The 27,452-nt window shown below is 42.8% G+C and overlaps 2 protein-coding genes across 3 annotated transcripts in view; one reads left to right on the forward strand and one right to left on the reverse strand.

Annotated features, from left to right (window-relative positions):
* The window catches only part of LOC126930894 (putative tetratricopeptide repeat protein 41), a 73,427-nt gene extending 60,179 nt beyond the window's left edge, over positions 1 to 13,248 (reverse strand). For both annotated transcript variants that reach the window (XM_050748451.1, XM_050748453.1), the window contains exons 1-3: positions 11,996 to 13,248; positions 8,222 to 8,402; positions 3,054 to 3,268 (exon numbers count right to left, since the gene is read on the reverse strand). In XM_050748451.1, the coding sequence (XP_050604408.1) occupies positions 3,054 to 3,268; positions 8,222 to 8,402; positions 11,996 to 12,815 (1,216 nt within the window). In that variant the 5' untranslated portion in view covers positions 12,816 to 13,248. The remainder of the gene's footprint in view (positions 1 to 3,053; positions 3,269 to 8,221; positions 8,403 to 11,995) is intronic.
* The window catches only part of HSP90B1 (heat shock protein 90 beta family member 1), a 188,839-nt gene that overhangs the window by 145,538 nt on the left and 15,849 nt on the right, over positions 1 to 27,452 (forward strand). Inside the window, exons 2-4 of the mRNA XM_050748458.1 lie at positions 25,306 to 25,439; positions 26,399 to 26,501; positions 27,150 to 27,291. Of these exons, the coding sequence (XP_050604415.1) occupies positions 25,391 to 25,439; positions 26,399 to 26,501; positions 27,150 to 27,291 (294 nt within the window). The 5' untranslated portion in view covers positions 25,306 to 25,390. The remainder of the gene's footprint in view (positions 1 to 25,305; positions 25,440 to 26,398; positions 26,502 to 27,149; positions 27,292 to 27,452) is intronic.

Raw genomic sequence — 27,452 nt, forward strand, 5'->3', positions numbered from 1 at the left:
GTTGCTGCGCAGACGTCGTCACACCTGCTTCTACTGATTTTGACTTTATCCATTTTATATGCCCTGAGAAATGCAACTATAAAGATCTCATGCACACGTGTTCTTCCCTCTGTTTATTCAGACACCCACCACACGCACAGAAAGAAACTTAAATCCCTGTACCCTTGTACAGAGATATGTCCATCAAAACTCACCCTGGGCACCCACATACACATGGGTACGTGTCCCTGCATGACAAGAGATGAATTCCCAAAAGCAAGCAAAGTCAGACACATACAAACGTGGAAATACACAGCAGGTGCCTAACAACAGTAATAGCTAAGATTTATCAATGCTTACTATATGCCAATGCTTACTAAGTGCCTTGGTCTTTCATACTTTATCTTAATCTTGTCAACCATCTGTAAGGCACTTTTAAAAATAATTATTATTATTCACATTTTACAAATAGGAAAACTGAGCCTCAGAGGGTTAAAATACTCGCCTAGGTTCACACAGCTAATAAGTAGTTAGACAAGGTTTGAACGCAGGTGGTCAGACTCCCCAGCTGCTCCTAGCATAGTCAGGCATAATACAGGTCCCACACGTTTGTGATTATGCGTTGGCACACACCTGGCAACTTAAATATCACGTGCCCAAAGCAGAATTCCATTTCCCTCAAAACCTGCTTTCCCTCCACCGCCCCACCAATGCTGGCCCATCTCAGTCAACAGCCTTCACCACCCATGTAGCTTCCTAAAGCCAAAAGCTAGGAGTTCTCAATTCCTCCCTTTCCTCCAACCCACACATTCAATTCATCAGCAAATCCTCAATGCACTCAAAACCCTTCACCTCCACTGCTATTGTCCTCTCTGAGCCACTGTCAGCTCTGGCTTGGACTATTACAGTAGCCTCTAGCACCGGTCTCTGCCTCATGCTTGTCCCATTACACCCATTTTCCAAACATCAGATTGATTTTGGTCTTTTAAAAATATCAATAGAATCATGTCATTGCCCTGCTTAAAACCCTCCACTGGCCTCCCACTGCACTTAATGGAATCCAAACCTAATGTTATCGCCTGCAAAACCCAAAGTGGCCCTACCTTCCCCTCCTGGAGTCCATCGCCGCCCAGCCACACCGGCTCTCTTTCCCTTTCTACGTCATTCCACTTGCTTTCCAACTGAGGAGCTGTATGACCTGAGCTGCTTTCTTTACCTGGAATGTTCTTTCTCCTGGTTTCCACATGGCTGCCTACCTTCGTGTTCATGAGATCTCCACAGAGAAAGTGGCAGAGAGAATGGCTACCTGTTCCACAAAAGCCCATGCTCCCCCTTCCACAGGGCAGGGTTAGTGTTCTATCCCTGCTTAGTTACCCGTGTGGTCTTGTGGGCCCAGAGTGGCCAAGTGCTTGTCAAAAGAATGGGTGTGGAGGTGGCTATGAGTCCCTTCCAGTCTGCGACTTCTGAGGAACAGGTGTGCTTTTCCTCTCTCCCCCTCCCCCTAACACAAGTGGAGGGCTCTGAGGCCCCAGGGGATGACACAGCCTTAATATGGAAAGAAAACCTGTCTCCAAGTCACCACATGGAGGAAAATGACTTGTTACCTAACTAGGGACCCCATATCACACTGTTATATAAGTAAGAAAGAAGCTTCCCTTTGAGAAGCCACTGAAATGGGATTCAGTTGATATGGCAGCTAGAGTTGCCGTAAGACAGCGACATAGTCCCTGACGGCTCAAATAACCACCCTGGCACCTTATCACATCACACTGCATGCCACGGATAATTATTTGACATGTTTCCTATTTATTTATTATCTGCCTTTGTCAACTAGGATGTAATATCTATGGGGGCTATGACCTTATTTGCCTGACTTACTTCTCTATTTCCAGAACTGGGAAGAGTGTCTGGCACAGAACGGGCAACCAATAAATATTCTGTAATGCATAAGTGAATAAATAAGAGAATGAACCTGCTCAATACATGGTTATTTAATTGAGTAGGGCAGCAGTAGTGGAGAGGCATGTCCCACCCATGGCCTGGCGCTTGCTTCCTCCAACACTGCTGTTCCTGAGACACCCGCCTGGTTCCCTCCCTCCTCTCTTTCAGTGATGTATTTAAATGTCCCTTCCTCAGTGACACTCCCCAGAATACCCTAGTCAAAATCCTAACAGTTCCTACACATCCTGCCTACCTCTTTCTCTGCTTTGGGTTTCTTCATAGAACTCACCATTATTGAACAGTCTCTTATTTAGTGACAGTTAATTCTTTGTCCTCCTCCCTCCCCTAATAACATGAAAACTCCATGAGGTAAAAACTGGTGTCCATTTTGTTCACTGTTGTATCCCCACTGCCTAGAATAGTGCCCTGGCACAGAAAGGCACTCAAGTAATGTTTGGTGAAAGAGAGAAAAAAGAGAGAGGAAGAGGGGGATGGGGGCGAAGAAGGAGGGAGGGAGAGGAAGGAAGGGAGGAAGGGGAGAAGGAAGGGAGGGAGAGAGGGAAGAAGAAAGGGAATGGAGGGGGGGAGAGGGAGGAAGGGAGGAAGGGGAGAAGGAAGGGAGGGAGAGAGGGAAGAAGAAAAGGAGAGAAGAAAAGAAAGAAGGAAGGGAGGGAGGGGACAGAGGGAGGGAGAAAGGAAGGAAGGAAGGAAGGAAGGAAGGAAGGAAGGAAGGAAGGAAGGAAGGAAGGAAGGAAGGAAGGAAGGAAGGAAGGAAGGGGAAGGAAGGGGAAGGGTAGGGAAGGAGGGAGGGAGGAAGGAAGGAAGGAGGGAAGGGAGGGAGGAAGGAAGGAAGGAGGGAGTGAGGGAAGAAGGGAGGAAGGAAGGAATAAGGAAGGAAGGAAGGAAGGAAGGAAGGATGGAAGGAACGAAGGAAGGAAGGAAGGAAGGAAGGAAGGAAGGAGGCAGGCAGGAGGGAAGCTTAGCTCTGTGAGGGAAGAGGTGGGTAGATGTGGGAGGCAATACAGGGTTTAGATCAGAGCAAGGGAACAACAGCCACATGAGCAGAGGAGAGAGCCACCCATTTCTAACTCCCCTGACATGTCCTGAATGAATGGTATATCTGACTCTCTTACCGTAGTTTCTGTACTGTAATTCTGTGATGAAGTAATGGATCACAGACATGATGTCGCTGCTTTCACAGGTGCTGCCCACAAAATGAGGAATCAACAACATGCTCGGATGTTTCTTTTTGAAGTAATTAACCCAGTTGGCAATCAGAGTGGACTTCCCACAACCATGTTCTCCAGACAAGAGCAAAATAGACTTGTAAGTTGGAATAGGATTTATTCTGAAAAATAAAAGGGTAATAAAATGTAAAGAATATTTACCAAGGAAGGAAAGCAGGGAAGGAGCGAAAGAGAGAGGAAGGAAGGAAAAGAAAATTTTCCTGCATACATTTTCCTTCTAAAAGATAAAGTTCTAGTTTCAATTTTGGCCTCAGCCGGCTTCAAAGAAGTCATTCACCCTCTGGGCTTTAGCTTTGTCCTATGTAAAACTAGAAGAATAGAGACAGCAACCTTGGAAGGCCCTTCCAGCTAGACAAATCCTAGGTCTGTCCGATAAGAACCAGGGTTACATAAATGTCCCAAGGCCTGGGGAGGGAAACGACCACATTAGTCCACTGCCCTTGCATCTGCCCTGCTCCTCCTCCCTTGGGTTATCACTACCATCACCAGGCTGGTCCTTTGTGTAACATCATATTGGAAAAGCATCAGAAATTGAAGCACTGCCAGGTGCAGCAGCTCATGCCTGTCATCCTGGCACTTTGGGAGGCTGAGGTGGGCAGATCACTTGAAATCAGGAGTTCGAGACCACCCTGGCCAACATGGTGAAACCCCATCTCTACTAAAAATACAAAAATTAGCTGGGTATGGTGGTGTGTGCCTGTAATCCCAGCCACTTGGGAGGCAGAGGCAGGAGAATTGCCTGAATCCGGGAGGTGGAGGTTGCAGTGAGCCAAGATCATGCCACTGTATTCCAGCCTGGGCAACAGAGCAAGACTCTGTTGGAAGGGAGGAAGAAAGGAAGACAAGAAGGGAGGGAGAGAAGGAAGGAAGGAAGGAGAAAGGAAAGAAAGGAAAAGAAAGAGAAAGAAAAAGAAAGAAAGAGAGAAAGAAAAAGCAAGAAAGCAAGCCAGAAAGCAAGCAAGCAAGCAAGCAAGAAAGAAAGAAGAAAGAAGAAAGAGAAAGGAAGGAAGGAGGGAGGAAGGGGGAGGGGAAGGAAGGGAAGGGGAGGGGAGGGGGAAGGAAGGGAAGGGGAGGGGAGGGGGAAGGAAGGGAAGGGGAGGGGAGAGGACAGCAGGGGAGGGGAGGGAAGCACTCATATGCCAAGAATTCCCATCAATCCTGATGACTACCAAATTAGAAATCAACTAAATTACTATCATTGTTAGTGACTCACTGAGAGTCTTCTCTGGTAATACTGCATGAATATGATTTCTTTGAACTGCCAGGAGCATAACACAACTTGTTTTGTGGCTTTTTCACTGAAAAGCTTCTGAATATGCAGAGTATTGTCAGGTCCATGAAATTCACTCTTGCCTTGTGCCTTACACAGTTATGATTCAATAAATACGTGTCTAGTGACTTTTCACTGATGTAAGTTCCATAAGGAGGACAGTTTCCAGGCTCACCTTATTCACCGTTGAATATTTAGTGACTTGCACAACACCTGGCCATAACTTGTTCAGTAAGTGAATGAAATAAATAAACCTGACATTCAGTTTCAGTAAAGAAGAGAATCAGCCTGAAAATTCATTTAAAAAGAAAACCTAAAATAGTGTCATTAGAAGTTGCTTCATAAGAATTCTATCTCTGTGGCTGGGCACAGTGGCTCACGCCTGTAATCCCAGCACTTTGGGAGGCCGAGGCGGGCGGATCACGAGGTCAGGAGATCGAGACTATCCTGGCTAACATGGTGAAACCCCATCTCTACTAAAAATACAAAATTAGCCAGGCGTGGTGGCGGGTGCATGTAGTCCCAGCTACTTGGGAGGCTGAGGCAGGAGAATTGCGTAAACCCAGGAGGCAGAGCTTTCAGTGAGCCAAGATGGCGCCACTGCACTCCAGCCTGGGTGACACAGTGAGACTCTGTCTCAAAATAAATAAATAAATAAATAAATAAATAAATAATAAAAATAATAATTCCATCTCCATTAACATGAGTTTGGAATCAATGCCTTGTTGCTGAAATGATTTCACCAGCAAATCTGAATGGTCAGGTTTGATTTTGTGCCCTAGTTCCACCTTTGCTCTCTTTCAGTCTCAACCAAACAGTGTGAGTCCATCAAAATATGTCATAGAGGCCAGTCATGGTGGCTCATGCCTGTCATCCCAGCACTTTGGGAGGCCAAGACAGAAGAATTGCTTGATCCCAGGAGTTTGAGAGCAGACTGGGCAACATAACTTGTCTCTAAAAAAATTTTTTTTTTAATTTAGCCAGGCATGGTGGCATGCACCTGTAGTCCCAGCTGCTGGGGAGTCTGAGGTGGGAGGGTCCCTTGAGCCCAGGAGTTTGAGGCTGCAGTGAGCTAGGATTGTGCCACTGCACTCTGGACTGAGAGACAGAGCAAGACCCTGTCTCAAAAAAAAAAAAAAAAAAAAAAAAAAAAAAGAGTCATGTAAGTAGGTTATTGCTCCGCTCAAAAGTAGTACAGTAAAAGCCCAATTCCTTACAAAAGACCTGTAAGACCAAACAAGATCCACATCCTCCCCACCATCCATTGCATCTCCAGCCTCATCCCCTACCACCAACCCTACAGCTCTCACTTTCTTCCAGCCGCCTGGCTTCTTTGCTATTTCTCCAGCCTCAGGGCCTCCACTTTCGCTATGACTTCTGTCTGGAATGCTCTTCCAACACATCTGAGCATAGCTTTCTCCCTCACCTATTTCTGGTAGTTACCCTAATGTCACCATCTCAATGAGGGCTTCCCTCACCCTATCAGATGGCCTAATTCCTTCCAGTGTTTCCTTTTCCTCCACAGTACTTGAAGGCATCTCACGAATACTACATATTTCACATAGTTATCATGCCTGTCTCCACAATGCAAGCTCTGTGGAGGCAGAAATTTATGTCTCTTCCGTTCACTGCCATATCCCATGTCTAGAACAGTTCTTGCATCTAGCAGGTAAAATAAATGAAGGAAAAATGCAATATGAGACCCCCACATAATCAGGGGTAGGGTCTTAATTTATTCTCAAGAACAAAAAGAACATTTCATTTTGCAAAGCAATCTGTGGTTCCCTTCAAAATGAGGAAAAAAAAAAGTATCCTATTGATCTATATAGTTGTTTATTGAGACAATGCTTTGAAACATGAAAAGAACTTTCCTTTTCTGTTGACCTATACACACTATTCAGGAACGTAAGGTACAGAGCACTGTTTCCAAATGGCAAAGCAAACAAGGCCCTGAATGTTTTCATGTATCTAATTATAAAAGGGCTTATTTGTTATATTTTTACTGAGCACAATAATTTGAGTTGTTCAATTGTAATAACATTTATTGCATTTCTCATCCACTCTGAAACACTTAAAATTATAACCTAAGTGAGAAATAATTCACATACTAAAAAATTCACCATTTTAAAGTGTACCCTTCCGTGATTTTCAATATATTCACAAGGTTGTACAAGCATCACTGCTATCTAATTCCAGAACATTTTCAGCACCCCCAAAAAGAAACTCTGTACCCACTAAGAATCATTCTCCATTTCTTTCACTACCCTCTTCCCCCAACAGGCAATAATCAACTTTCTGTCCCTATGAATTTGTCTACTTAAACCTAACATTCTTAACACATGACCTACATGTTTCTCCTGTGGTCTGAAAATACTGACCGAGCACCATGTTGTATCAACTGAATAAATTGTCTTCCGCTTGGCATGGGTTCCCAGAACCACAAAAGTGTTGGTAGCCCTGTCCCTGAGTGAACTAAACCAGTAGGTTCTGAACCTGGGGCAGCAACAGTGAAGAATAGCCCTTGGCCATCCCAGCACTGCAGTTTTATTTCAAAGCACAAATCTCTCACAGGACACACGAGATGCAAGGTGAGAGCTGGAAAATGAGAATGTAAGAAATAAAGCTATTCTAAGAACCTACCCACTTCCAAGGATGAGACTGGGAGGGATACCACAGATAACCCCAGCTCTCTCACTGCTGGCCTCAGCTTCCTAATGCCTGTGGATGGTGAACACGGTATTTCACTACCCAAGGTGAGAAAGATATGGAGGTTTTATTGTAGAGGATACTGGATAAAACAATGAAGGAGTGTGTATGTTGAGTAAGATAACCTGTTTTTCTGTTTAGAGATGGAGTCCCATTATGTTACCCAGGCTGGGCTCAAACTCCTGGGCTCAAGGGATCCTTCCGCCTCAGCCTCCTGATTAGCTGGGATTACAGGCATACACCACCATGCCCAGCTCAAGATAACCTGATTCTTTACACACAAACACAAACAATAATATGGTTCATATCATTTTCATAAGTGCTAGCTGAATATCTGAATGTAATAATGAGCTGATGACATATGTGGAAGCTCTTTATAAATTACACAATACTATGCAGATGCATTATTCATATTTCCTCATTTCTTCTCTCTCTTTTTTTTTTTTTTTTTTTTTTTGAGATAGAGTCTCGCTCTGTTGCCCAGGCTGGAGTGCAGTGGTGCAATCTCGGCTCACTGCAAGCTCCGCCTCCCAGGTTCACACCATTCTCCCACCTCAGCCTCCTGAGTAGCTGGGACTACAGGCGCCCGCCACCACGCCCGGCTAATTTTTTGTGTGTATTTTTAGTAGAGACGGGGTTTCATCGTATTAGCCAGGATGGTCTCAATCTCCTGACTTCGTGATCTGCCTGCCTCGTCCTCCCAAAGTGCTGGGATTACAGGCATGAGCCACCGCGCCTGGCCTAATTTCTTCTCTTTAAAGTCACTGCACCATTCTCAAAAATTACTTAGACCACCTTTGTTGTATGGGAGAAAAAAGAAGGTGGTTCCTACACTCTGGAAGTGTCTAATCTTCTTGAGGACACTGAAGGAAACTGTGAAATACCAGAAAAGCTTTGCAAGTGCAGAGTGATATCTGATAAGAAAATTCTAACCCTGGGGTGGCTTTCAGGGGGTCTCTCTTGCTCGAAGGGATGAGCATAGAATGGGGAAAGTTAGAAAAGGCATTCCAAGTTTGGGGGATTGCATTTACCAGAGTCAGGCTGTTCTGCCTGAGCTTGGGATCTCTTAACATCTTACCTAGGGACAGAATCTAAACTGGAACCTGCTGCCACATTGTTAAAATCAAGTTCCACATCCTTTAAGGCAAATTTTTCCAGGATTTCAAAGGTCCTGTCTGACTCCTTGGAAATAACAAACATCTGCTTGCACTTCTCAGTAAACTCTTCGTGATAGAAACGTTCAAAGCTGTGCTTGTAGTCTTGATAGTAAAAAAGATAAGTTTTAATAACTTGGATTTGTAGTTTAACATTTTCGATTCCACGTGTTATTACAAATGCCAGGAAGGCATCTTTCTGTATCTATATCACCTTCTTTCTATTTGTGAAATATTCCATATTTCACAGCCCATTCAATACACTAATGAAAGAAAACTACAGGAAAATAATTGAACCTTTCTTCTGCTATTTGTACACAGAATCCTACTTAGGATTCCAAGTTATTTCATGACCTCAGAATGACAAGGGCAAAAAAATTAGGCTTGCTATATAATGCAGGTCATTTTTTCAAACTGTTAGCTAAGTAGGAAGTTATCTAATTCAGTCTTGTGAGGTATGTATGTGTGTCTATCTATGACAGAGGTTGAGGGAGTAGGGTATATTTTTAGGACAAATGCCCTAATAAGGATAACAACCATGGGTACAGCTGCAGCTCTGCCATTGGGCAAGTTTTTTAAACTCTCTGGTAAAATAAGGGGGAGGGGCCAGACAATGGACAATTTCTGAAGTTTCTTCCAGTTTTAATTTACTGCAATTCTAAATTCATTGCCTAATAAAAGTCAGGGTGTTCTGGGCTCCCAAAATGCCCTCCTGTCTCTGGAGACACCCATATTCCCTATGTTTGTTTGTTTGTTTGTTTGTTTTAGGAGTAAAGGCTGTTACCAACACATGCAGGAAAAGGAACACCAAATAGTTTAGTCTGATAAGTTCCCAAAACACTCACATTGTACCTTCATAGTTAACAGGGCTGCCCCACGGCTCAGACAGGACCAGAATAGACCGAGAGGATCCACAGGCTGTCCAAGGTTAGCTTCAAGTTTCAAGATCTTAGACAGAATTTGGATGACCTCGCAGTCTAACAGTCCTCTTGCACTAACCCTGAGCCTCATCCAATAGTCTCAGGGATCTTCAGGGTCAAGAGTGTAAACTAATAGTTCTACATTGTCTTACAATAACTACCAGCTGTCCAAATGGCCTATCACTACCCTAACTGTGGACTATGAGATTTTGGAGCTACCTAGGTGATTAAAGAGCATTGAAGATCCAAAAGATAAAGAATTCAAGACTTCCTTCTAAAGGAAGGAAGGATTATTTTTAAAATAATCCATCCATTCCATGCCTTCTAATTCAGACATTTAGACCACATATATACATTCAAGAATACGTCTAAAACAAGCTAACCTTTCAGTAATATCCAAAATCAAAGACTAAGGAGAATACTATGGAGAAATAATATGACCTTAACTCCAAAACACAGAAAGGCTATATTCTTAAACACATTAGTGAATATTAATCAATAGATGCAGTTTAGGTTGAGATTAGTAAAAGAATATTAATATTAACCACATTTCTGACTTTAACCAAATGTATATATTCTTATTTAACCCATTTGTTGTTATTCATTCTCACTAGTTATTAACTCTGTGCCTGATATGTGTCTGGTGCTGTTTTTACCGGTTTACATAATTACTCTCAAAGTGGTTAATGTTAACCATTTTACAGAAGAAAAAACTATGGTTTACCAATACTACGTAATGCACTCAAGGTCACATAGCTAGGAGCGGAAAAATACAAGATCCAATGACCTGTCTGTCAGATTCTAAAACCCCAAGCCTGTCATAAATATGTGGGTTCTTTTTAGCTGCTCAACATCCAACCACCCTACCCTAGTTTCAGTAACAGCCCTAGATTATCATAGGGGATCCACCCATCCCAACTCCCAGTTCACATTAGTCCAAGGAAGCTAACTCCACTTCCAGCTCCAGAGGTGGCTTGTGACCCAGGATTAGCCAATCAGAGCATCACATTCCCTTGGTACCCAGTGACTGAATCAAATGCAAGTATATGGCCCAAGTCGGGCTAACCAGGGCCAGAAAGACTCAATGTTAGGAATGCTAGGACTTTGAGCCATTTCTGCTGGACTTGAACCTGGAGCTGCTATGGCCCATCTTCCTCTTCCTTCATGATAGAGAAGCCAAGGAGCTGAGCTAACATCAGGACAGCAGGGCCAGGTTGAGAAGCAGTCAGAGACGAGGGTCTGGTACCATCATTTGAGCAACTGAATGAAGCCTGAGCTGAATCAGACTTAATCCTGGGCTTTTTAGTTATATAAGCTAATAAATTCCCTCTTCGTTAAAATCAGTTTGAGTCACTTGCAACCAAAAGAGTTGGGACTGATACAATGTTCTTTTTCCAGGGTCCAGGTGATTTGGCTTCCAGGCAGTTTTGTGTAGCCTGCAGAGGTTTGTCTTCACCACCACCGCCCACACTGAATTCAAATGACTCGCCTGTTCAGTACAGATCCATCTGCTCCCTATCACATTACAAGGACTATTGTGCGCCTGGTCCCTGAAAGCATTTGAGAATGTACCATCTGCCACCATTTTCCATCCCCATGTTAATTGGGCCCTTTCATCAGTAAATCATAATCTTTTGGGGTCATTAAAGCCTTTTGAGAATCTAATCAAAGATACAGGCCATCTGCCTACCCCCAGGACACACATAGGCATATAAACATTCTATTTTTCATTCAATTTCACATAATTTTCATATAGCCTATTTTTCATATAATCATCACAGATCCCTCCTGAAGTGTGTCTAGGTGACAGACTTTTCCCTTTTTAATCTGGTGCATGTCCACAGGACACTATTTCCAAAAATAATGGTAATCATTTCATTCAGAGGCAATATAATGTCAGGCAATGCTTCTCAAACTTTAATGTACACGTGAAGCTCCTAGTCATCTTGTTAAACTGCAAATTTTAATTGAGTTGACCTGGAATGGAGCTCAAGATTCTACCTTTCTAACAAGCTATTAGGTGATGCTGAGGCTGCCAATCCATGAGTCACATTCTAATAAAAGAGGTGAAAAAGAGCAAGCATAGATTTTAGAGTCAGTGGGACCTGAGTTCAAATCTTGGATTGGTCCCTCACTAGTTATGTGACATTGGTAAGTCATTTCACTGCTACACAGCAGCTTTCATTTGCTCATCAGTAGAATCAGAATTATAATATAACACCTACCTTGCAGGGTTAAACCTTGAAGATTAAATGTAATAACATAACCAAAGCACCAGAAAATTAATAAAAGTTGATTCTCTTCCTCTTAGCTCAGTATTTCTGAATTTTGGGTAATTCTTTGTTATGGGGGCCGTCCTGTGTACTATAGGATGCTTGTCAGTATCGCTGGCCTGTCCCCATTAGATGCTAGTACCTCTCCCCCAATTGTGACAACCAAAAGTGTTTTCAGACATGGCCAAATGTCCCTTGAGGGAGCAAAATCGGCCCTGGTTGAGAACCACTGCTCTAGAGTCACTTGTTAAATGCCAGATACTTTGGGTATTCTCTGAGCTCCTTGACCCCCTAAACAATCTTCCATGACTGACTCATTACTTGCTCTTATTTTCAGCTGCAAAAATCTTCAAAGTGGGGAAATATACGTCACAAGAACACAATAATAATTTTTAAATGCTTAAGAAATATTTGCAATCATTTAAAAATTCCTTTCACAAGGAAGACCTATAAAAACATTACCTTGATGTTGATAATGGACTTAGTTATCTCTATATTTACTAACCTATATTTTCAATCATTAAAGTGGCTGGATGAAGTTTTTCTATCACAACTGACCAGTCCTTGAAAACCAGCTCACCCAACTCGTGGAGATCACTATAAAATCTCACAGGGAGCCCTTTATTAATAATCTTGGCCTTAAGCTTTCCAATCCTCAATTTTTCCTCTTCGTTCGTTGAAGAACTCGAGGGCAGCCTCTCTCCCTTTTCCTCATCATCTGAAGCCTTCAGCAGTGTGGTTCCAGTCCTAAAGTAAAAATACTGAAATTGAGATTCATTCAGAAATGCTGCTTGGATTATCTCAAACTCCGTCAGACTGCAGTTGGGGTTCTCCAGAACCCAAGGATAACCGTTTTTTGCAGCAACATAGAGATTCTGTTCTACTTTGGATAAGCTTGACAAGCGAGTCACTTTGGAGGTCATGAAATGTGAGTAGTCAGGGAGGAAGTCTCCATACGTCTGACCCAGCATGCAGATGAAAAAGGGAAAGCAGCTGTTCACATGGTCAAGGCAGAGCTTCAGATGTTGGGACCGAAGACAAGAATACTGTCTAAACAGGTGGGTGGGTAAGGATTCTGGGGCCCTTAATTCTGACCAACTCAGGTCCACGGCTTTGAAATATGTGCCCCGGGAATTGCAGAGTTCATTAAGCTGAGGGAAGATGTTGTTTGCCAAAAAGTCTCTCTCTTCTTGAAAATCATTCAGAGTCGAGCAGATGTAAGGCTGAATGGGTTTCTGGGGCTTTTGAAGGAATTGGGTATACCTTTGTACATTCTCGTTTGTCTTCTGGCTCATTTCTCTTTGCTTGGGGACAACACTATGCATAAAATATCACAATTTTCATCCTAGCACAGCCACCAACCCCCACTGCTTCTAATCTTCCTCCCAATTATGTTTGCTATGAACAGGTGGAAATCTTTCTTGAAAATTGTTTCTTATCAGTATTGGAAGGTGAGAGATGCCAACCAAGGGACAGATCAGAGTTGAAAAACAATCCAGTTTAAGTTAGGACTGAAAAAGAAAAAAAACATTCATTTTAGGATTACAGGCAGTGCATGTCTCCCCTGTACTTCCAAAGCTTTTGCTGAACCAGAAGGCAAGTGGGCACAGGCCAGAGGCCTCCCCCTCTTTCCCCCAGCCTCCCAGTCTACCTTCTCAGTGTCCCTGCGGCCAGCTGCTACTTCGGTCCCCTATGAATTTGGAAGTTATACAAGGGCACTTGCTGATAGTGTGAAAAGGAAAACAAACCCAGAAAAGGAGCTCAATGTCTTTAAGAGCAGAACAAGCCAAGGAAGACCTATGACTGTGACCAGAAGCAAGAATGAAAGCAGGTCTGAAGATGAAGTTAGGACAGGAGGAACAAAGACCCTGGACTGAAAGCAGCTGGCAGCTAAGAGGCAAGCAAGTCTGGATCTAAGAACCTGGGAAAGTTCAGGGAATTTTCTTAGTCTTATATTGTGCAGGCTCATACAACATTCCACTCATCTCCATGAATTAAATTCCACTGAGCTAATGGAAAAACATACACCCTCCAACAATGTCATAGCTATGCTTGCAAGAGCTCAGAAAAAAAAAAAAATGGTAACAACCTAGTTGTGTGAGGTTTTTCTTGATACAACTCTTTTCCATGCCAAATATTGCTCTTCTTTGGTTATGTTTATTGCTTTCAGTTGTGGAAAAACATATCGCATTATAGAGCAATTTTTCATCAGGATCACCTGACAACAATATAACACTGCAGTACCTTTTTAAAAAGTGTTAACCCTTTGCATGGTATTGTTCTGACAATCCTATGATAGCCAGGATTACCACTCTACTTTATGAATGAAGAAACACAAGTGCAGACAGGATAAACAGGACATCCAAAGTCAGTTAGCTAGGAAGTGGAGAGCCAGGATCTAAACGTGGGTCAGTCTTACTCCAGAACACATACAGTATGATGCCACCATAGTATAAAGATAAGACCCTAGGTCATGCAGACACTATAAAATTGGTGGGTGGGAAACACCTACGCAATAAGCAATACTGTAATAAATAGGTGGCGATTTAGAAAAAGAGTAATTTAAACCACAATCTCACACTATTTTACAAAAAAAAAAAAAAAAATTCTGAAAGATGGCAGAATAGACACTAGGGGAGTTTTGTTAATAGATGCCTCACCAGCCATGTAGAAGGCTCAAGACAGATTACTGGCCCTTGCAGATTCTACCTTCTCCTATTCCCCTGTGACAAAGGTCATTCCTATTTTACTCACTACCAATCCTTTATCAATAGATATATAAACAGAACCACACTCAGAGATGAGTCAAATAATGGAAACTTCAGATAAATTTTAAATAGCTATGAATAATAGGTTAAAAAAAGGTAGTGGAGGGCCGGGCGTGGTGGCTCACACCTATAATCCCAGGAGTTTGAGACCAGCCTGGCCAACATGGTGAAACCTGTCTCTACTAAAAATACAAAATTAGCTGGGTGAGGTAGCACATGCCTGTAATCCCAGCTACTAGGGAGGTTGAGGCAGGAGAATTGCATGAACCCAGGAGGTGGAAGCTGCAGTGAGCCAAGATCGCACCATTGCACTCCAGCCTGGGCAATAAGAGCAAAACTCCATTAAAAAAAAAAAAAAAAAAAGCTAGTGGAAAATATGTAAAACATGTGTAAATAGATGTAAAGTTTCAGCAAAGAGATGAAAACTATGAGAAAGACTCAAATGAAAACATTAGAAAGAAAAAACATGGTATCAGAGATGAATTCCTTCATCAGGCTTTCCAGAAAACTTAACACAGCAGAAGAAAGAATCAGAAAACGTGAAGATGGGACAACAGAAATCCAAACTAAAACGCAAAGAGGAAAACAAGGAGAGAAGGAAAGAAACACCAAACACCCAAGAACTATGGGAACAACTTCATCTACTCCAAATAGATATAACTGAAGTACTGGAAGGAGAAAAGAGGTAATGAGGCAGAAGATATAGTTAGGCGGGGAAGGGAAAGGCTTGAATGTTCAAAAATAATGAAAGACATAAAACCACAAATCCAAGAAAGTCAGATAAACCCAAGCAGTATAAATACAAAAAAAAAGATAAAAAGAAAAAAATAATAAAACACCTAGACACATCACACAGATAAACAAAGATAATTGAGTGAATTCTTTGTTTTGTAATTTTTTTTTTTTTTTTTTTTGTAGCGACAGGGTCTCACTTTGTTGCCCAGGCTAGTCTCAAACTCTTGGCTTCAAGCAATCCTCCCACCTCAGTCTCCAAAGTGTTGAGATTACAGGTGTGAGCCACTGCACCTAGCCAAGTGAATTCTTTAAAGTACCAACTGGGATAAAAAAAATAGTCAACCCAGAATTATGTATCAGGTGAAATGTCTATAAAAATGAAGGAAAACTGAAGACTTTTTCAGACAAACAAAACTGAGAAATTGACTTCCAGAAGGCCTGTGCAATAAGAAATGTTAAAAGAAGTTCTTCAGAAGCTAGGTGCAGTAGCTCACGCCTGTAATCCCAGCAATTTGGGAGGTCGAGGCGGGTGGATCACAAGGTCAGAAGTTCGAGACAAGCCTGGCCAACATGGTGAAACCCCGTCTCTACTAAAAATACAAAAATTACCTGGGTGTGGTGGTGCACACCTGTAATCCCAGCTACTCGGGAGGCTGAGGCAGGAGAATTGCTTGAACCCAGGAGGCAGAGTTTTCAGTGACCCATGATGGCACCACTGCACTCCAGCCTGGGTGGCAGACCAAGACTCCATCTCAGGGGAAAAAAAAGGGGGGTACACACTGTAAACCCTAGAGCAACTAATACAAATTTTAAGAAGAAACATAACTAATAAGCCAATAGGAGAGCTCAATTGGAATTAGTGTAAAAGAATGCCAAGAAAGAGAAAAATAACCAGATGGAACAAATAGAAAACAAATAGCAAGATGGCAGATTGAAATCCCATAACATCAATAATTAAACTAGATGTAAATCCCTCCCTTAAAGGGAGAGATTAGGAGATAAGATTTAAAAAGCAACACCCCACTACATGCTGCCTAGAATAAATCTACTCTAAACATAAAGAGAGAGACAAAATAAAAGTAAAAGGTTGGAAAAAGATATACCATGCAAACACTATTTAAAAGTAAACTAGAGGGCCTATATTATTATTCAGAAAAAAAGCAGACTGCAGAATAAGGACTACTACTAGGAATAGAGAGTGACATTACATTACATAATAATGAATATAAAAATAACTCATAGGTCAAAGAGAAAGTAAAAAAAATTAGAATGACAGAAGGCAGCTCATTTGTTAGCTGGAGAAGGTTTGGGGAGGAAATACTACAAATGGAAAGGAGCACAAGGAAACTCTTTGGAATGATGGAAATGTTCTATATCCTAATTATAGTGGTGGTTACACAGGTGTAGACATTCATCAAAGTTTATCAGTTGAACACTTTAAATGGGTGCATTTTATGTAATGTAAATTACATCAAAATAAAGTTGATTACTTTTAAAAATCCAGGAACTACATAGCAAGAGGAAAATGTTAAAGTGAAAAAAGAAAAAAAGTAGTTATAGACCATAATAATAGCAATGTGAATAAAACACTGCTAAATATGGGAGACAGCATAGTATAGAGATTGAATGTCCAAGCTCAGACCAATTCCCTGGATTAAAGTCCTTACAGTCAGTTTCTTAAATCCACTGTGCTTCAGTTTCCTCATCTGTAAAATAGGGATAACATTATCTATATCGCAGAGTGGTTGAGAAGATTAAAGAAGTTATTAGATGCAAAATGCTTAGAACAGTGCTTAGAAACAAATGCTCAATAAACGTTAATAATTATTATTAAAAATGAATGCACACAACGAACAAAAGGAAAGAAAAACAACATGGCAGCTGTCTTAGAATACTCATATTATGGCAAAACTGCTTCTCTAATCAAAATTGCTATAAATTACAGTTATTTTATAATAAAAACAAATTAAAAAATAGTCATCTCCATACTCTGCTTCACAATTGCTGATAAAAAAAAAAAATTCCCAGTTTTTGCAAGAATAAATTAAAAACAGAAAACAGAAACCTAAATGAAAAAAGGAGTTATTTTTGAGTGGACAGAAAACACAGAAAAATAGGGCGTGCGTTTTTATTTTTCTGTTTTTTGAGACGGAGTCTCGCTCTGTCACTCAGGCTGGAGTGCAGTGGCGTTATCATTGCTCAGTGAACCTCAAACTCTTGGACTCATGCAATCCTCCTGCCTCTGTCTCTCAAATAGCTGACACTACAGGTACCTGCCACTGTGACTGGCTAAGTTTTTTTAAAGACAAGATCTCACTAAGTTTCTCAGGCTGGTCTTGAACTCCTAGCCTCAAGAGATCCTCCTGCTTCAACCTCCCAAAGTGGTATCCACCATGCCTGGTGTATTTTGCTTTAAAACAATTCAAATTAAAAAAAAAATTTATGCCAACCGGGCGTGATGGCTCACGTCTATACTCTCAGCACTTTGGGAGGCCGAGGCAGGTGCATCACGAGGTCAGGAGTTCAAGAGCAGCCAGGCCAATATGGTGAAACCCCATCTCTACTAAAAATACAAAAAAAAATTAGCCGGGCGTGGTGGCACACACCTGTAGTCCCAGCTACTCAGGAGGCTGAGACAGGAGAATTGCTTGAACCCAGGAGGCAGGAGTGAGCTGAGATCGCGCCACTGCACTCCAGCCTGGGCAACAGAGCGAGACTCCATTTCAAAAAAAAAAATTACTATAAATATTTCACTATTACTGTAAGTGGAGGAAAAAACATATATATGGCACAAATAGACAGTAGCTGTAAAAATAAATGCATTAAGGCCAGAAGTCATGGCTCACTCCTGTAATCCCAACAGTTTGGAAGGCCAAAGAGGGCGGACTGCTTGAGCCCAGGGGTGTCCAGGCTGCTGTAAGGTATGATGGAACCACTGGGCTCCAGCCTGGGTGGCACAGCGAGGCCCTGTCTCTAAATAAATAAATATAAATGCATTAAAAAGAAAACAATGTAATTAAATTCTAGTTAGATACAGTTCTTTTTATCAGAAAGGGAGAGATGAACGTGTTCTTAGACGGACATGTACCAAACTGACTTTCTCTTCCCATAATCAGTAAGACTGAAACAGAATTGAAAGGGTTCAACTTTTGCACGAGGAAGTCAATGTTATTTAATATTTTGCCGCTGGCCCACCTGATAGCAGTAACTGGCATCAGAGTGGCACCTCCTACTTTGTTGGGTACACTCCCAGAGGTTGAGCATGGACTTCAGAGTCATATAAATCTTGCCTCAGGGTCTGACTCTGACACAGTTTCTGCAGCTGTAAATCTGGAATACTGACCTTACCCCTAAGATGGGAATAAATGAGGCCTTGTATAATAAGCACCTCATAAGCCTTTGTCTTTTAAAATTTTTTCTTTTAACACTGTGAAGGTAGACTTCTCATTAAGAAATATCCTTCCCAACAGATTTCTCAATCAAGCTATCACTCTTTAATATACATTTTATTTTATTTTTTATTTTTTGAGACAGAATCTCACTCTGTCACCCAGGCTGGAGTGCAGTGACATGATCTTGGCTTACTGCAACCTCTGCCTCCTGGATTCAAGTAATTCTCCTGCTCAGCCTCCTGAGTAGCTGGGATTACAGGCGCGTGCCACCACACCTGGCACACCTGGCTAATTTTTGTATTTTTAGTAGAGATGGGGTTTCACCATGTTGGTCAGGCTGCTCTTGAACTCCTGACCTCATGATCCACCCTCCTCGGCCTCCCAAAGTGCTGAGATTACAGGCATGAGCCACTGCGCCAGGCCTAATATACATTTTAGAATCTGCAAGGTCTACACAAAGTCCTCAATAAAAGTTTGCTATTTCTATTATTGCTGTTAATATTATTTCTAGTGCAAATGTCTGAATTCATATTTCGTGATGAAGCAGCCTCAGTAATATCACTGTATTTATTGTAGCTCTTTATAACAAAAAGTTATAAGAAAAATCTATTAACTGGTCAAAAATGCCTCTGACCTTTTTCAGGAATTTCTTGCAACATTTTAAGGCTTAGAAATTTCTATACTCAAATCCCACCTCACCTCCACCCCACAATCCTTTTAGTATCATTTTAGTAATTTTATCCCTGACAGCCCCAAGTTGTATCTTTTCTTTTTTCAAAAGCTTCTTATAGCCTGGCTAACATGGCAAAAACCCCATGTCTACCAAAGAATACAAAAATTAGCCAGGCATGGTGGTGCATGCCTGTAGTGCCAGCTACTCAAGAGGCTGAGATGGAAAAACTGCTTGAACCCAGGAGGCGGAGGCTGCATCGAGCCAAGATTATGCCACTGCACTCCAGCCCGGGCAACAGAGTGAGACCCTGCCTCAAAAAAAAAAAAAAAAAAAAAAAATTCTTACGCTTAAAATGTAAATTGATGAGAATGTAAGTTTGTGCAACTTTCCTAGGAGCAAACTGTCAGTGTATAGCCAAAGCCTTGTAAAACAAATCATGTATTTTTACCAAGCATTCCAATTTTAGAAAGCTATTCTATTTGTCTATAAGGATTTACCTCTAAGGGTTTTCACTGCAGTGATATTTACAATGGTTTTAAAACTGCTAACAAATTAAAGATCTAACAATAACAAATTGGATATCTTGTGGAAAATGTTTATCATATATTGGTAAGTGAAAAAGATAGTTATAAAACTGTATTATTGTGTGATCCCATTTTTAACTTAAAATGTGTTAAATATTAATAAAGACATCAAGATGCTAATAGTGATATACCTGATTACAGCATATGGGTTATTTTAATTTTTTTCCTTGACTTTTTTTTTTTTTTTTTTTTTGAGAGGGAGTCTCACTCTGTCGCCCAGGCTGGAGTACAGTGGCATGATCTCAGCTAACTGTTCAAGGGATTCTCCTGCTTCAGTCTCCCAAGCAGCTGGGATTACAGGCGTCTGCCACTATGCCCAGCTAATTTTTGTATTTTAGTAGAGATAGGGTTTCACCATGTTGGCCAGACTGGTCTCGAACTCCTGACCCCAAGTGATCCATCCGCCTTGGCCTCCCAAAGTGATCCACTTGCCTCGGCCTCCCAAAGTGCTGGAATTACAGGTGTGAGCCACCATGCCTGACTGGTTGCATTGATCTGTTTGTATATTCAAATATGTAGAGGACACATCATTCTTTTTCACTGTGCAGCATCTGAATCCCATTCTTATATGAGGGAAACCCCCACCTTATGATTCTGAGCCTCCCATGAGAGAAGCTGAAAATGCCATGTAAAACCTTTCCCAGCTTCCCTTGCAACTAAGGTATAATAAGTAGCCTTCAAACGGGCCCCAGTGCTCTCTGGCTGCTGGTATTTACAGCCTCGTGTAATCTCATTGGGTAGGGTTGTTTCCGAAATGATGGTGTGTGATTTCTGAGGTTGGTTATGAGTCATTGTGCTTCCTGCTTTGTTCTCTGTCTTGGATCACTCACTCCAGGGGAGGCCAGCTGCCATGCTGTGAGCACACTTAAGCAGCCGTATGGAGAGGTCCATGTGATGATGAACCGAGGCCCCAGCCAACAGCCATGTGAAGGAGCCATCGTAGAAGCAGATCTTCCAGCTCCTCTTGAGCCTCCAGATGATTTCAGCTTCAGCCAATGTCTTGACTGCAAGTTCATGAGAGACCCGAGCCAGAACTACCCAGTTAGGTGCTTCTAGATTCCTGACCTACAGATATTGTGTAAGAGAATAAATGTTTACTGTTTTAAGCTGCTAAATTTAGGGGTAGTTTGTTATACAACAATAGATAATACAAGGGTTACAGAACCTGACCCAAGTTCTTCATTTGTTTTATATTCCTCAGTATTTTATAGTTTTCTTCATGTTGGAACTATGTCTTTCTTAAGTTTATTTCTAAGCATTTTATGGTTTTTGTCTCTAATATGAATGAAACTTTTTAAAATTTTCACTTCTATGTGTTTTTTGAAAGATTAGAGCAAAACTAGTGATTTTTATATATTTATCTTATAGCCAATAATTTACCAGATTCTCGTATTATTCTATACTTTTTTTTTAAGGGGTTGGGCAGTGGCTCAACTCAAGGCAGATCACCCACCCACTTCCAAGATCCAACTATAAGCTTTTTAACTGCAGCAACTTAAGTATATGCTATTAGAGCTGGAATTAATCATTCTATACTTAAAACAAAAAACCCTAGGGTCTCCTGGATTTCTGGGACATGCAATTGTCATCAGTAAGAAGGAATTTCAAAATAAAGGACTCTAGCTTTTCTAAAATTTATGCCAATTACTTGGTTTCCTTGTCTTGTTGTTAAATCCTCCTAAACTGTGTGGGACATTACTGACAATAGCAAGCATCTGTATCTGGTTCCTGATTTTTTTTTAGTGAAATGGCTTTTAGTGTTTTGTTGTTTAGAATGATAGTTGCTGTTAGTTTTCTTTAATTGAGGTATACATAACAAAATTCAACCTTTTAAAGTGTACAGTTTGATGAGTTTTAACAACTACTGGTATCAAGATCAAGAGCATTTCTGTCACCCCAAAAAATTCCCTGGTACTCCTTTGCAGACATTCTTTTACATCTTTACTTCAGTTTAAATAAGATACTTACACTTACAATGTAAATCCATTGTTAATATTTGCACAAGGCTGGGCACAGGGGCTCACATCTGTAATCCAGCACTTTGGGAGGCTGAGGCAGGATTGAGCCCAGGAGTTCGAGACCAGCCTGGGCAACACAGGGAGACCCCCATCTTTACAAAAGAAAAAAACCTCAACATTGCTCACAATGAGCTCAAAGTATCTTTTTTTTTTTTTTTTTCCTGAGACAGAGTCTCGCTGTCACCCAGGTTGGAGTTACAGTGGTATGATCTCGGCTCACTGCAACTTCCACCTCCAGAGTTCACGCAATTTTCCTGCCTCAGCCTCCTGTGTAGCTGGGATTACGGGTGCTTAGCACCACAACTTGCTAACTTTTGTATTTTTTTAGAGACAGTGTTTCACCATGTTGGCCAAGCTGGTCTCGAACTCCTGACCTCAAGTGATCAGCCCACCTCGGCCTCCCAAAGTGCTGGGATTACAGGCATGAGGCACCATGCCGGGCCTACAAAAAAAAAAAATTTAAGTTAGCCAGATGTTGGTGGTGCGTGCCTGCAGCCTCAGCTACTCAAGAGGCTGAGATGGGAGGACTGCTTGAGCCCAGAAGGTTGGGCCCACAGTAAGCCATGATCCTGCCACTGCATTCCAACCTGGGTAATAGAGCAAGACCGTGGTTCAAAAAAATATATTTTTAAAATTTAAATTTAAAAATTTTAAAAAACACATGTTTACACAAGTTCTGTATGAACAGAAACCATATCTATATTACTCACCCCTGTATTTCTAGCACCTAGCATAATTCCTGGCACACACCAGGCCCTCAACATTTGCTGAAATAATGAGTTAATGAATGAATAAACCAATCAACCAACCAACCAATTGACCTTGGATCTTGGCTCTATTCCTTAATGTTCCCTGATGCCAACTGCTTTCTTGCCTTGGTCTCCCCAGTCTGCCTTCCCCCTGACTCCCCACTGCTGGACTACACCTGCCTACTAGGAGAGCTATCCACTGTCCTTAACTGCATTCTTTACCTATTGGTTTTTTCTTCCAAGTTTAACTACAAAGTGGGGTGCTATCTCATGGGGTTAGCTTTGCTCAAGGAGAAGCTTAACAACAACAAGAACAGTAGCTGTTTCCAGCAATACATAGAGAAAAGCTAAAATTAGGAAGCAAGGGAATCCAATACAAGGGCAAGAAACTTAATAACCATTCGGAGTGTTAGTTCTGGAGGAGCTAGGCTAAGATGGGCACTAGGGATCAGTAATGGGTCAAAAGTCAGAAGAGGTGAAGAGACCACAGCCAGAAACAACAAAGCTGGTAAGCAGCATATTCTCTTTACAAGGTACTCAGCCGGACAGCCAATCTTTTTTTTTGAGACGGAGTTTTTGCTCTTGTTGCCCAGGCTGGAGTGCAGTGGCAGGATCTGGGCTCACTGCAACCTCCGCCTCCTGGATTCAAGCGATTCTCCAGCCTCAGCCTCCCGAGTAGCTGCGATTACAGGCACCAGCCACCACACTTGGCTAATTTTTGTGTTTTTAGTAGAGACGGGGTTTCGCCATATTGGCCAGGCTGGTCTTGAACTCCTGACCTCAGGTGATCCGCCCACCTCGGCCTCCCAAAGTGCTGGGATTACAGGCGTGAGGCACCGCGCCCAGGCCGGAGAGCCAATCTTTAATGAACAGAGCTGATCAGACAAAGGCCCGCCATCTTCTGCCAGCCTACCGTCTGGTGCTCTGCCTGCCTCATGAATTCCCACCATCATCTGCAGAAACGTCTACCCACACGCAGTGGCTCTATTTTGAAGGATATGTCTCAGTCTCAGTTCCCTCCAGGTGCAGCACCAACTCCCCACCACTCACTAGTTAAGGTGGCATTTGCAGTTTCAGAATTGGTTGCTTACTTATTCAGAATTGGAGGAAAAGGTGAGCTGTGAAATGCGAGGGGAAAAAAGTGAACTCATTTTTCTCTAAAAACAGAAAATAAAGGAGTTAAAATACACACAAACGCAACTGAAATCTCTGAATGTAATTCACACTCTAGTATGCTCTTTTTAAAAAAGATGAAAGCACAGAAGCATGCATAAAGCATTCTTTGTAAGCTACTCTTTGCTTACTAATAACAAATGTAGGTAAATTGGGCAGATGTAAATAAGGCACCACCACAATACGTGAGCGCCAACCACAGAGCCAAGATCCGCACACCTAAATATGGGAAGTTGTAAAAGACTATGACAGACTGTCACTAAAAAGCTTGTCTTCAGGAATTCGGATGATTATCTGAAAAGATATTCAAAGTTCAATTTTATTGGAGGAAGCAATAAGGAAGGGGGATGTGTATGTCAGAGATGGGCGCGGATATGCGTGTGGGTAATGTATAGAGTAGGTTAAAGGGACGTAGAAAATATTTCCAAAGGTACAAGTTTAGCATGAGGGACTTCCCTCACAGGAAAGACACCTGGTGTTTTATATGTCCTTCTGAACACGGACAGGGTATTTCTATGAAGTTACAAAGCTGCAAATCCCGTTCTCATGTGCAGCACCACAGGTTTTGCTTTCAAATATCTGCAGGTGCATCCTCCTGCATTCGTTAAACTAAGGGTTTTCCTTTTCTGTGCTAGACCCACCTTTTCCACCACGCTCTCCACCTGATTCACAGAAGGGGTTCTAAGACCGTCAGGTCGGGGAGGTCCCAACCATCTTCTGTAAACCAGATCAGGAAGGCCTGGGGATTCCGGCTGCGCACAGACGAGGTGAAGGCTCGGGCTGCCCAAGTGACACACTTGTAGGCGGATTCGGAAACGCGTGCTCTCGAGCCGGAGGCGGAGCCCCCGACGACCCCCCAGAACAAGGCGGCCTTGCCCGAGGCGTCAAGGCTTTCTAGGCCCGCTTCTAAAAGCTGTGTACAATGGAGACTCCTGGAATAGGCACGTATCTCTACTGTAATCAGAACGAGATGTAACATCTAAGACGCAGGACAGGGCTCCGGCAAACACACGCTGGGGGAACGTGAAAGTAAGGGCCAAACTACGCAGCTGGTCCTCAGAGACCAAAGACTACGATTCCCAGCATTCAATGCAGTGTACCCCGTAGGACATTGCATGTCGGGAGCTGTAGTTTCTCACCACCTCCATCTGGAAGGGTTCTAGGGGATTTTCAACCACTCTCGTGTGTTTCTCCTTTCCGAGAAGCGCCGCCACACGAGAACGCTGGCCGCGAAAGTCGTGCTGGAATCACTCCCAACGTAACCCCAGATATAGATGGGAAAGGGTGAAGAACACGTTGCCATGGCTACCGTTTCCACTGGTCACAGAATAAACGCTCTCTAGGATCCGGAAGTAGTTCCGCCGCGACCTCTCGAAAAAGATGGATGTGTTCTGTACTTACATTCATTGGACGGTTGCCCTTAGAGGCCACAGCCGCCCAGGCAAAGGGGCGGTCCCACGTGTGAGGGGCCCGCGGAGCCATTTGATTGGAGAAAAGCTGCAAACCCTGACCAATCGGAAGGAGCCACGCTTCGGGCATCGGTCACCGCACCTGGACAGCTCCGATTGGTGGACTTCCGTCCCCCCCACGAATCCCCATTGGGTGCCGTGGGTGCGTGGTGCGGCGCGATTGGTGGGTTCATGTTTCCCGTCCCCCGCCCTCGAGAAGTGGGGGTGAAAAGCGGCCCGACCTGCTTGGGGTGTAGTGGGCGGACCGCGCGGCTGGAGGTGTGAGGATCCGAGCTTAGGGGTGGGGGTGGAGGCGGCTCCTGCGATCGAGAGGGACTTGAGACTCACCGGCCGCACGCCATGAGGGCCCTGTGGGTGCTGGGCCTCTGCTGCGTCCTGCTGACCTTCGGTGAGTGATCCTAGAGGAGCAGACGTCCCCCCTCTACACACGCGGCCGCTTCTCGAAGGTTCTGGGGGCGTTGAACCTGGGAGGGGGGATCCCGAGGCCTGCGGTGGGCCAAGGGACGTCACCTTTCCTCGAAAGAGGGCCAGGGGATTACGTTTATTCTCTTCTTCCTCTGGAAATAATAAAAGAGAGCAGAATCATCTAACTCCCCTACAGATCTAATAATATCTCGCCCGGAGGTCTCAGCGACCTCGGGGTGGGGCCTCTCTGGGGCTTTGGCTCCCCCGGGAGTTGTGAGAGTCCCTCCCCCCTCCCCGCCCGGAGGACTTTTTCGGCCACCGCTACCTTCGGCCATCCCAGCTTTCCCGTCCGGTAATTCCCCAGACTCCGACTCCTCGCAAGCGCGTGTCCTTTCTTAAGAAGATGCTGGCTTGGGAGCGTGAGGCCTGGGGCCAGCGGAATGGCAGTGTCAGCGTGTTTGATTCGGTTTTGCTGGAGCTCGGTTCTTAACATTTCGCCCCCTTCTCATGCCTCTGGGCTCAATTTCAGTTCCTCTCGCCAGAGATTGCATAAATCCTATTTGCATTCTGACCTGTGATAACGAAGGCCGAAGTTTTGGTTTGGTCAGTTGGGAGGCCTTGGCTCGGCCTGCGCGCAACACGTGTGGTTGTAGAAGAGACCTGGTGTCAGTCTGCTTAACGTTATTTATAAATGATCGGAGACACACTGTTTAGAAGTGGTGACTACCTCAGTATTTCAGAATCTACTGGGGACCTCAACATCAGAACTTAAATAGATGTGCTGTCTTGGCTTTACCTTGGGTATTTAAACCAGGGAATACACTCTTTCATCCCCTCCACCCTTATTTACCAGCTGAATTTTGCAACCCCTACCCTTCCCTATTTGATCATCCTCCTTGGAGAAGTGCGATGTTGAAGAGTTTTCCCGTGTTAAATCTTCAGGGTCGGTCAGAGCTGACGACGAAGTTGATGTGGATGGTACAGTAGAAGAGGATCTGGGTAAAAGTAGAGAAGGCTCAAGGACGGATGATGAAGTAGTACAGAGGTTTGTGTTCATTTGAACTTACCTATACAGATAAGCCCTGTGAACCTTGTGAGTTAGGGTCACTTCTTATGTATCTCTTCTCCAAAGGTCCAGATAAAGTCTAACACCCTGTATTTAAAAACCTGGTGAGTTGTGTGCATACATACCTCCTAACTTGTCCCTGGGAGTGATTAAAACTGAGTGAATTCCTTTGAAAACTATATTGCAGAATACTAGCACCACGAACTTTGTAAGACTTTAGAAAAGAGTTTCAGTTGGATTTGTATTCATTAACTGTGTACGCCGAGTAGTTTAAAAATGGGATTTCTGTCAGTTGAACAATATTTTAAAATTTGGCCTCTTGGGATTTATTGACAGTTTTGAAGTCCTCACCGTGGAGCATAAATGAGTATGACTTTGCTTTTTAGTAGAGGAGACTTGGGGGTTTTTTTTCTGGCAATTTTAAGAACCAAGTATTTCCAGTGCAATGTTAAAGGTAGCCTACTGCTGTGCTAACATAATGAGATGGTATATCAGTAATACTTTATAAGGGTTTCCATTTTAACCCCCAAGACAATATTTAGAGGCCACTGTGCTCGCATCATAATTCCTCTAGTTTTGAAGGGAACTAAGCCATGCAATATTTGCTTATCTAACTGATTTCCTTAGAGAGGAAGAAGCTATTCAGTTGGATGGATTAAATGCATCGCAAATAAGAGAACTTAGAGAGAAGTCGGAAAAGTTTGCCTTTCAAGCTGAAGTTAACAGAATGATGAAACTTATCATCAATTCATTGTATAAAAATAAAGAGGTAAGCAACATGTGGTTAGAATATTTTGTCTCTATATGGTGGCATACTTGTTTACTTAAATTTGCTTGATTTACTGCAAAAGTAATGTACTAACCGAGTAAGTAGCTAACAACCTTTAAATACTTAATATGTCCAAGAATTGTTACTAGATATCTGGGAAG

Source organism: Macaca thibetana, chromosome 11, assembly GCF_024542745.1.
Source record: "Macaca thibetana thibetana isolate TM-01 chromosome 11, ASM2454274v1, whole genome shotgun sequence".
Lineage (NCBI taxonomy): Eukaryota > Metazoa > Chordata > Mammalia > Primates > Cercopithecidae > Macaca > Macaca thibetana.